General features: G+C 52.3%; 1 protein-coding gene across 3 annotated transcripts; it reads right to left on the bottom strand.

The window, feature by feature from the left end:
• Window positions 1-644: 644 nt before the first annotated feature.
• Window positions 645-10,480, bottom strand: NAT14 (N-acetyltransferase 14 (putative)). Of its 3 annotated transcripts, none has more exons than XM_021003533.2 (3): window positions 10,395-10,480; window positions 9,617-9,738; window positions 645-1,424 (listed from the first exon to the last, which is right to left on the bottom strand). In XM_021003533.2, exons 2-3 carry the CDS (start codon window positions 9,686-9,688, stop codon window positions 879-881), a joined length of 618 nt encoding a protein of 205 aa, XP_020859192.1. In that variant the 5' UTR covers window positions 9,689-9,738; window positions 10,395-10,480; the 3' UTR covers window positions 645-878. The 3 variants fall into 3 exon arrangements, with proteins under 3 accessions (XP_020859192.1, XP_078002176.1, XP_020859193.1); XM_078146050.1 differs by lacking the exon at window positions 10,395-10,480 and adding an exon at window positions 10,300-10,362; XM_021003534.2 differs by lacking the exon at window positions 10,395-10,480 and adding an exon at window positions 9,830-9,927.
• Window positions 10,481-10,661: the final 181 nt, after the last annotated feature.

The raw sequence follows: 10,661 nt of genomic DNA, 5'->3' as shown, positions 1-10,661 counted from the left end.
TTATTAACAGTGGGTATAAAAACAGATGTGAGGGGAAAGGAGGGATGGGAGGGAAGAGAAGGACCCAAGGCAGAGAGGGAGGGTCATCTCAAGGTGTGGGGGAGCCCCAGGGGCAGCAGGAGAGGGAGAAGTCACTGTGTGTGTCATCAAAGCAGAGGGGAGTTGTCCAGGCCTCCAAGGAGAAGGGAGTCCAACCCCACTGGAGGGTCCCCAGAAAGGTGGAAGATCATCGAGGGCCCTTGGTCAAGGACGCGGGGTGGGGGGGCGAGGGAGCTCTGAGGCTTGCTCCCCTTGCTCAGAGGGGCCCAATGGTCAGCTGAAGGTCAGCTGAGGGGGAGGGGCAGGAGATTCCAGGTCCGCAGGGGCCTTCACTGAGTCTGAGGGAAGGATGTCTGAGGGGCCACCCGGGAAGGGACTTCTGGGAGCAAAGGGGACGAGAACCTTGGGAGATCTTGGCAGGGCACAGAACCATCTGAAGGGGTGCAGGGAAGGTGAAGAGGCTGACTCGGGGGGCCAGAGGGCAGAGGCCCCCAAGGGCTGCTGGAGGTGCAGGGGGAAGGGAGGGTGGGGGCAGATTGCCTGAGGACCCCCACAGAGGGCAGGGGGGGATCATCTGAGAGTCACTGGTATAAAAAAGGAGCAGCTTGAGGGTGGGCCAACGGGGATTCCCCATGTTTAATCCTGTGAGGTGGGCAGTTCAAGTGTCCTTTCCCCCATTCCCTAGAGGTGAGACCCAGAGGGAAGAAGAGCCAGGCCCAGGGTCACGGACTGGGCTAGAGCCAGAGCTGAGGCTTGAGAGCGGGCAGGTGTCCTGAATGGCAGCCTGTCCTCCGTGCCCGCTGCACCAAGGCCAGGGTGTGGAAGGGACACAGCAGGCGTCAGAATTCTTTCATGAACTCCCTCACAAAGGTGTGACCCATCCAACCCCAGCCTCCCTCGGGATGGTAGCCTCTTCCCTCCAGGAGGGCAGTGGCCCCTCGGGCTCCCACTGGAGCAGGGACTATGAGCTTGGCTCGAGGGCCCCCGGCCTGGCGGGCCCATGCCCGGGCTTGGGCCTCAGCGAAGGCCAGCAGCTTCGTGCCCACGCCACGTCGACGGTGCCAGCGGGCCACGGCCAGGCGAGCTACAGACAGGCTGCCTCTGCTGGGGCCGGGCCTCAGGGCCAGGACCCCACACACATCATCAGTTCCCCACACAGCCACCCAGGGGCCTCCTAGGCCAGAGTCTGAGGGGAGCGAACCCCATCGCATCCGCACCATCAGCTTGAGGGCAGCCACAGCCAGGGCAACGGGCAAAAGCAGGGCCAGGGCGAAGGAGGCCAGGACAAAGCGGAGGCCACTGCTGGCAGCAGCCAGGAGCAGGAGGGCAGGGGGCCGAGTCAGGGCATGGAGGGCCACGCGGTTCTCTGTGTCCTTCACCCCATCCTGAGAATAAAGGGGCAGAAGTCAGGGCACAAAGAAAGAGAGACGGCTGCTCATTGGTGGGGAGACAAGTGGGGAGGAGCTGGTGGGAGAAGCCTAGTGAGGATGCGGAAGGGGTGGAGCCAGGGCTGGTGAGGACACCCACTGAGGGAGCCTCTGGTGACAGGGCTGGGTCAGCACTGGAGAATAGGGTCCAGGGGGCCACTGAGGCAAAGGGGCTGGTGGGAATACTCAGGGTGCAGATCAGCCAGCCATCAAGCTTTCATGAAGCACCTACTACGTGTCAGGCACTGTGCTAAGTGCTGGGGAGGTTTCTGGGAACCAGAACACTTCGGGAGGGCTTTGGGAGGCACGGTGGGAGGGAGGGGCAAGGGTCCAGGGAGAGAAAATACATTTCTGTTCATTGAAAATAAATCAAATGTAAAAATGTGAAGGGGAGTGGCTGGTGAACTGGAGGGAGGGGTTGGGCAAGAGCTGTTGGAGACACTGAGTAAAAGTCTGCGGGAGAGGGGTGGTGATCATGGAGGGAACCTCAAGAGAGGCAGGATGGTGGGGAAGGGCAGATGGAAAGCCAGCAGAGGATAAGGTTCTGGGGGGATCCTGAGCAGAATGTGAGGTGGCCACAACGTGGGGCTGACATTGAGAGGAGAAGGAAGGAGCCTGAGGGAAGGGCCCAGGAGAGACCTGAGGAAGATGGGGTAAGCCCATGAGGAAGGGGAGGGAGCGGCCCGTGGGAACACTGGGAAGGGAAGGGCTTCTGGGGGCCTGGGGGGGAGGGGATGGCCGGACTGCTGAGGAGGAGGGGAACAGAGGAGTGGCAGTCTGCAGAGAAGGGTTCCTCTTTCCTCCCTAGGTCTGCAAGAAAGGCTGAGCTGGTTCTCCCGCCTCAGTCTCCTCTGTTGCGTCACTGTCCGCATCCCAGGCCTTGCCTGTGGCTATACACACCTCACGGCTCTGTCCATGGCGCCCCCTTCCCTGGCTCTCTTGGCATCCTCAACAGCTCTCACGGTTCAGCACTCAACCCTACGCCAATGCCCCCAAGACCTCAGGCTAGCCTCCCTCTCTTTCCTGATTGTCCGGCTGCATGTGCCGTGGGCATCGGATTCAACGTGTCCAAAGCGGGACTCATCTTCCCCGCTCTATGACCTCACTCGGTGACCTCATCTGCTCCCATGGATTCAATGACCAGCTAGATAGAGATGCCCAGGACTCCCAGATCTAGGTATCCAGCCCAAGCCTCTGGGCTGACCCTTGATCTCCCATCTCGGAAGTCTCGGACATCTCAACTCAACATGCCCCAGACCCAGCTCATTATCTTTCCTCCTCAGCCTTTACCCCTCCTACTTTCCCTATTACTGTAGAGAATACCATCCCCCTCCCGGGCCCTCAGGCTTGAAAACTAGGCGACATCCAGGACTCAGTGCTGCTTGTCACCCCCATATCCAAGTCCTGGCCAAGGTCTATTTCACCTCCTCTACCTCCCAATCCCTTCTCTCTGACCCTGCCCCCACCCTGGTGCAGGCCCTCATCCCTTCCCGCCCGGACTGTGGGACTGAGCTGCTGGGGGGTCAGCCTGCCTCGGGTGTCTCTCCAAACTCCCCAGTCCATCCTCCCTTTGGCCACCAAAGGAATTTTCCTAAAGTGCAGCTCCCATCATGCTACCTCTCCTCCTCAGGAAACTAAAGTGGCTCCCTATTGCCTCCAGGGTCAAATGGAAAATGTTTGGTTTTTAGAGCCCTACCCCCACCTTTTCAGTCTTCTTACACCTTGCTCTTCTCTATCTACAGACAATAAGGTGGCTCAGTGGATAGGGCGCTAGGCCTGGAGTCAGAAAGACAAGTTCAAATCTGGCCTCGGACAGTTATTAGCTGGGCAGGTCACTTAACCCTGTTTGCCTCAGTTTCCTCAACTATAAAATAGGATGAAGAAGAATCAAATGAGATAATTGTAAAGTGCTTAGCCCCGCATCATAGATATGCTCATCCTCGTCCCTTCCGCATAATCTGCTGTGTCTCAAATAGGCCATCTTCCTACTGTGGGTATTTTCACTGATCTCCCACGTCTAGAGCTCTCCCTCTGTTCATTGCTGCTTCCTGGATTCCTTCACATCTCAGCTGAAGCCTGACTTTCTCCAAGGAGCCCTTCCTGGTCCTCCTCCACCTTGTCTTCCCTCTGTTATTATCCCCAATATCCTGTTTGCGCATTGTCTTTTCCATCAGACTGAGAGCTCTTCTGGGACAGAGAATGGGTTTCTTCTTTCTTTGTGTACCAAGAGCTTAACAGTGCCTGGCAACTCGTAGCTTACTAAACGCACACTTACTTGTTGACTTTTCCCACAAATCTACCCCTCTTCCAAACTGGCACCACCATCCTCCTGGACACCCCAGGGACTCCTCACTCTCATTCAGTCACCATGTATTGCTTATTCTTCTGGGCAGTGCTCAGATACTAAGCTCTAGAAGGCTGACGTAAGTGGCAGTAATTAGAAGTACCACTCAAAGAAACAAATATGTCTTCCTACCTCTCACTGCGACCCAGAGGAATAAGAGAAAGCCATAGCTGGGATATGGCTGGATGAGTGTTACTCCTCCAAAAGAAACAGAATGTGTCAAAAGGGTAGCACTGGGTAGCTATTTTAACTAATTTCTTGTGAACAAACTTAATGGTCACTAAATAGAAAGAAATGAGAAATGAGCTTCTGTTACACAATTTCTTTTGCTAAGAAGATAAAGGTAGCCCAGGATGTTAAGAAACTATCTTCATGTAGACCAGAGTGGGGAAGGGTGACGGAGTGGTTGGGTGAAGGTCATCGGAGGGAAGAACAGAGGAGATGTTGTCACTGGAGTATAGGTACTATAGACCATCTGGACAGAAGGAGAAGTTAGATGAATGGCTTGGAAAACTGGTCACAAGCCAGGCACCAAGGTGAGATACAGTAGTGATGAGGGACTTCCAAGATTCAGATATCTGCTAAAGCGCTCTCTCTCTCTCTCTCTCTCTCTCTCTTCTCTCTCTCTCTCTCTCTCTCTCTCTCTCTTTACTAAAAGGAGATCAGCTACTGATGAGTTCTTGACTGGCTTTAGTGATAATTTCATCCTCTTCCAAGGAAAATACTATTCTGAATATGATTCACACTGATAGGTGGAACTAGTAGTTGGGGAGGAAATGATGGAACCCCAGGACAAAGTAACCATTCTACCTTAAAGCTTGTGACTGAGGAGAGGAATACCAGGTACAGCCTGGAATGAATGCCTAGATTTCAGGAAAGCACATTCAGAATGGTTCAAAAGAAGGTTAGTACGGATCTCATGGTGTAAATGCTCAGATATAAACAGGACATTCCAATGAGGAGAAAAATAAGATTTGTTTGCAAAGGGAGCTCACTGCCCAACCTAGATTCTTGGAAGAAATGTACAAGAATAAGGTCAGATGACAGAATGACTGTAAGAGTGTAACAAAGTCCTCTATGAAGAATCTGTATCTGGGGGCAGCTAGGTGATGCAGTGGCTAGCACACCAGCCCTGGAGTCAGGAGGAGCTGAGTTCAAATCCAGCCTCGGACCAGACACTTGACACTTACTAACTGTGTGACCCTGGGCAAGTCACTTAATCCTGATTTTCTCACAAAAAAGAACATTTTTAAAAAATGCTAAAGTTCAGGGGGAGGTAAGGACACTAAAGGGCTCCTTTAGCTATAGAGAGGAGCGTCAAAGAAGAAATGGGAAAGGGTGCTTTGCTTGGGGCAGCCAGGACAATGATAGCTTCTAAGTGCTCATTTTATCTGCCAAGGAGGATGACCCTGGCTCTGGGAACGAAAGGTCCCAAACGGCTGACAGGGAGTAAGACTCACGATCAATAAGGAAAAAGCTACCCTTGATGAACTCAAGCCATGTGGGCCAGAGGAACTCCATCCTTGAGTCCTGAGAGATCTGGCAGCTGCGACGGCCAAAACTCTCTCAGTGACATCTGAAAGCTGGTGGAAATGGGTCTGCAAGGCCAGAGGGGGTGAATGTTGTCATGATTTAAAAAAAAAAAAGGAAGAGAACAGAATCTGAGAATGATAAGCCAGGAGCTTGACTTGGATTCCTAAAAAACCTCTGGAACAGCTCACGAAAGGGATGGCTATCTCAAAAGCGGAATGCTGGGCGTTACAAAGAGATAATACAGCTCCATCATGAACATCCATAGTTCTGATATCCATGATAGACATGGAATGGATTCCAATCGTTATGAAAAAAATAAGTAACGGGATCAAATGAAATAATCTTTGTAAAGCACTTAGCACAGTGTCTGGAACGTAGCAGACGCCACATAAAAGCTGATTCCCTTCCTTCTTCCTTTCCCTTCAAAGGATTGGAAGAGGCCATTTGCAAAGGAAGAAATCCAAGCTATCAACAGACATACGCAAAAATGCTCCAAATCACTCTTAATTAGAGAAATGCGATTTTTAAAAAAGGTGATATTCTATTTCATATCCATCAGACTGGCAAAGATGACCGAAAGGGAAAATAATAAATGGTGGAGGGACTGGGGAAAAACGGGCATTTGGTGGCATTGTTGGAGCTGGGAATGGGTCTGGCCATCCTGGAAAGCAATTTGAAATCTGTCCCCCAAAGTCATTAAGCTGTGCCTACCCTTGACCCACACTACTAGACCCCAAGAAGATCAAAAAAAGAGGAAAAAGATCCATAGGTACAAAAACATTTCGCAGCTTTTCGTTATAGTAAAGAACAGGAAATCAAAGGGATACTCATCCATTGAGGAATGGCTGAACAAACTATGATACGCAAATGTAATGGAATATTAATGTGGCATCAGAAATGCCTAAAGGAATAGTTTCAGAGAAACTGGGAAGAATTGCACGAACAAACAAAACTGAACAGAACAAAGGGAGCAGCATCCGAAGAACAATTTCTACAATAACAACAATCTTGTGAAGAGAATCAACTCTGAAAGACATGAGAATTCTGATCGATGCAATGATCCACCACCATGCCAGAAAACTGACGAGGAAGTGCGAGACTGACCTGCTGGCATGGGCGATGGACATTTCCAGATACAGTCAACTGCAGATGGATTCTGTTTGACTCTGCATATTTGACACAAGGATCTTACTTTTTAAAGTGGGGCAGAAGGCGTCTAGGGGAGAAGAGGGCTAGTGATCGGATTGCCAACGCTTATAAAAGAAAATGGTCATTCCGGAATAACCTCATTTCCTTTTGGGGCAAAATTATTAAAATGGTAAGTGGAGAGAATGCTGTGACTCTAGCTTCTGAAGCATCAGGTAAAATTGCCCACACTATTTGGGCAACAAAGATGGAGAGGAGAGGATACTAGTCAGATGGCTTCAGAGGTGGCTGGATGATGGGACTCAAGAAGTGGTTGTTTAAACTCGGAGGTACCACATCCCACCCATCAGATTGGCCAACATGACAAAACAGGAAAATGATAGATGTTGGAGAAGATGTGGGAAAATTGGAACACTGATACATTATTGGTGGAATTGTGAACTGATCCAACCATTGTGGAGGGCAATTTGGAACTATGCCCAAAGGGCTATAAAACTGTGCATACCCTTTGACTCATCAATAGCACTTCTAGGGCTATATCCCAAAGAGATCACACAAATGGGAAAAGAACTCACATGTACAAAAATATTCAGAGCAGCTCTTTTTGTGGTGGCAAAGAATTGGAAATTGAAGGGATGTCCATCAGTTGAGGAATGGCTGAACAAGTTGTGGTATATGAATGTGGTGGAATTCTATTGTGCTATAAGAAATGATAAGCAAGCCGATTTCAGAAAAATCTGGAAAGACTTGTATGGTCTGATGCTGTGTGAAGTGAGCAGAACCAGGAGAACGTCGCACACAGTAACAGCCATGTTGTGCGATGACCAGCGTTGATAGACTTAACCCTTCCCAGCAATACAAGGATCTAAGGCATCTCCAAAGGCCTCGTGATGGAAAATGCTGTCCACATCCAAAGAAAGACTATGGAGTCTGAATGCAGATGGAAGCAGACTATTTGCCATTTTTTTCTTCTGTTTTGTTTTGTTTCCTCTTTCTGGTGGTTCCTCCTATTGGTTCTAATTCTTCCTTACAACATGAATAATGTGAAAATATGTTTAATAGGAATGTATATGTATAGCCTATATCAGACTGCATGCCGTCTTGGGGAGAGAGGGGGCAGGGGGAGACAAATTTAAAACTCAGAAGCTTATAAAAGTGATTGTTGATAAATCAAAATAAATTAATTTTAAAAAAGTGGTTGTTTATAGTTCAACAAAAAACAGTCTCCAGTGGAATGCTCCAGGGATCTGCCTGGGGCTCCAGGCTATTTCATGTATAACTTGGATAAAGTGGATGCCATGCTCCTCAAACTTGGAGACCACACGGAGCAAGGAGGGATAAGTGGCCCTCGGGAGGATGGTCAGGATTCAAAAGATTCTGACAGGCTCAAAAACCGGACTTATGCTAAGAAGAGGAAACTCAACAGGGATAAAGTAAAATCATCACCTTAGGCAGCCAAGGTGACAAGGACAAGACGGGAGGGGCCAGGGCTAGGTGGCAGTTTGTCAGAAAATGATCCCAGGGGCTTAGTGAACCACAAGCTCAATGGAAATCAACAGAAGGAGGGGGTAGCCAAAACGCATCTGGGCTTAGTGGGGAGAGCCACGGACCGGGAAGGAGGAGGTGATAACCCATGTGCTCTGCTCATCTAGACAAGGCTGGATCTGGAGTACTCGGTTCCCTTCCAGATGGAGCCATTAAAGAAGATAATAATAAATCAGAGGAGATCACGATTTGGGGCAGCCAGGATGCTGGAGGCCCTCCAGGTCATGCTCCAGGAAGACTAGCTATAGGACTGGGGACATTTAGCCCAGAAAAAGGATGTCTGAGGAGGATGGAGAGAGGTTAAGGACAGGCAGGAGGAGGGAGCTCCTGAGGGAAGGCTCAGAAGAGCTGCGGAAAGCCTGATTCAGGCTCCAGGAACAGCTCCCTTCCTGGGAGGCTCACCAAGGAGAATGCAGAGCTGCCTCCAAGGCAAAGGGCTCCCTTCATTGAGGGGCTTCAGACAAGGGCTGGGGAATTCCCATTAGCCAGGGGAGGAGCTGGCGGCTGGGGCCCAGGGCCCTGGAATCCTCAGATCCTGTCCCACTCTTCTCTCCCCTTGGCAAGAGCCTCCTCACTCCTGCCTCAAGGAGAGTGGTCCTCCTTTCTTCCCTTCTTTCCTTCCCTTCCCCTCTCCAATCCATCCTCTGCCCTGTTGCTGACATCTGGATTTTCCTAAAGTACAGCTCAGATCAATCACCCCCTGCTTGAGTCTCCAGGTGCTCCTTGTCGACTCAGGGATAACATTTAGACTTTTCGGTTTGATATTTAAAGTCCTTGGAAATGTGGCATCGACTTACTGCACTCCAGCCGAACTGGACAGCTTACTGCTCCCAGAACACCAGATGCCAGTTCCTACCTCCTTGCCTATGCCCTGGCTGTACCTCCTGCCTGGGATGTCCACCTTCCTCCCCTCTGACTCAGCTCTAGCACCATTCCCCATTCCCATTCCATCCCATCCATGCTACTTTGTAACATCTTTGTGACATACTTTAGCTACTTTGTAGGTTTCCTGTCTGTGCCCAGAATGTAAAGCAGTTTGGGGTCAGGACAGACGTGTGTGTGGAGAGAGACTGGGTCTAGCCCTTGTACCCCCGAGACCTAGCACAGTGCCTGGCCTGGCTCGTAGCGGGCTCTTAGTACTCTCTTGCAGAATGAATGAGATGAATAAACGAATGGTTCCGTGGGGTCATGTTAAGAGGCTGGGGGTGTGGGTTGGGGCGTGGGGGAGACTGCCGATGAGGGGCTCGTTGGGGCCCGGGAAGGGGGGGGTAGGTCGGGGCAGTATGTGGCAGGGATCTGCCGGCCTACTGGGGGGAGGGGCTGGTGGGAATTTGGGGGAGGGGTGGCCTGGTTCAGCCACAAGGCGGGTAAGGGTTGCAGCGGGATGGTGGCAATTGGTGGTAGCATGGGGGGGGAGGGCCTAGTGGTCACTTTGTGGTGCGGCCCCTGTGGGGGCACATGGAAAGGAGGAGGCTGTGTGGCTTAGGGCAGGCCCAGGGCTTGGGCCGGGGTCAGGGTCGGGGCTACCTAGCCCGTTGCCCTCCCCCTCCCTTCTCTTCCCCGCCTCCCCTATGCCTTGGACCTTCAGCAGCTCCACGATGAGGGCTTTCTCCTCCTCCCGCATTTGCCTCACGGACAGGTGGTTGGGGGCCATGTCACCCCTGCGGGCGCCCCCGCAACCCCGGGAGCCGAAGGTCCGTCTACCTGCGGGAGAACGGGAGGCAACCCCCCCCCGCGAAGTCGGTAATGGTTCCTTCCCCAGATGTCCTCCCCCTCCCTTTGAAGATAATAGTACCTCCCCCGGTGACCTCCTCCGCCTAGGCAGCACCCGGCGCCCCCTCCAACAATGGCATCGCCCGGGTGCCCATGTCCCCTCCACTCCAGTAAGCAATGGTCCCACCCGCCCCGCCCCTGCAGGGGGCGGCCACCTCCACCGAGGAAAGGACCCGCCCAGCTCAGGGACACCTCCAACCCCACCCCCACTCCCCTCTGTCTTGAGGACAGTCTCGGAAGCGGATGGAACATTCCATTCTGGAAGGGTGTGGGGGGGGTGTTACCTGCCAGGCGTATGGAGAGGGAGGGGGGTGGGAAGGGTCAGCTGGAGAAGCTGCAGGGTGGGTAAGTGGGACATCTCTCGGCCACAATCCCAAGCGCTGAAGCTGAAGGGGTGCTTTGAGATCAATTTAGCCAACCACTGCCCCCCTCCCCCATTTTACAGAGAAGGAAACTGAGGCCCTGTCTCCCGATGGGATGCCTCTGCTGTACCTCGAGAAGTGACTTGCCCAAGGTCTCAGGGCGAGTTCGTGAAAGGGGGTCAGGGGTGGGGATGAACTGAGCACGAAGAGGGATGCAGCACTCACCAGACTCGGGAGCCTCGGAGGACGCATCATCTCTATCACTTCCCGCCCCGGGGAGTGGGGTTGCTAAGCAACTCCCCAAGGGAGCTCATTGGCTCTGGCCTCAAGAGCAGCATGGGATGGGAGGATGGGGAGTGCCCTAAGTCAGCCACCCGCCCCTTCCCAGCCCGCCTGCCTCCTCTTCCCCAGCAGGAGGGAAATCTCTATAGTCAGTTTCCCCATCTGCAAGAGGCGGACCCCTCAAGCTCTGGCCATGACCCATCCCAAGCC

Source organism: Phascolarctos cinereus, unplaced genomic scaffold (genome assembly GCF_003287225.1).
Source record: "Phascolarctos cinereus isolate Bilbo 61053 unplaced genomic scaffold, phaCin_HiC Scaffold_726;HRSCAF=1367, whole genome shotgun sequence".
Classification (NCBI taxonomy): domain Eukaryota; kingdom Metazoa; phylum Chordata; class Mammalia; order Diprotodontia; family Phascolarctidae; genus Phascolarctos; species Phascolarctos cinereus.
The sequence above is the reverse complement of the archived record's forward strand: the minus strand, read 5'-3'. Positions and strand labels throughout refer to the sequence as shown.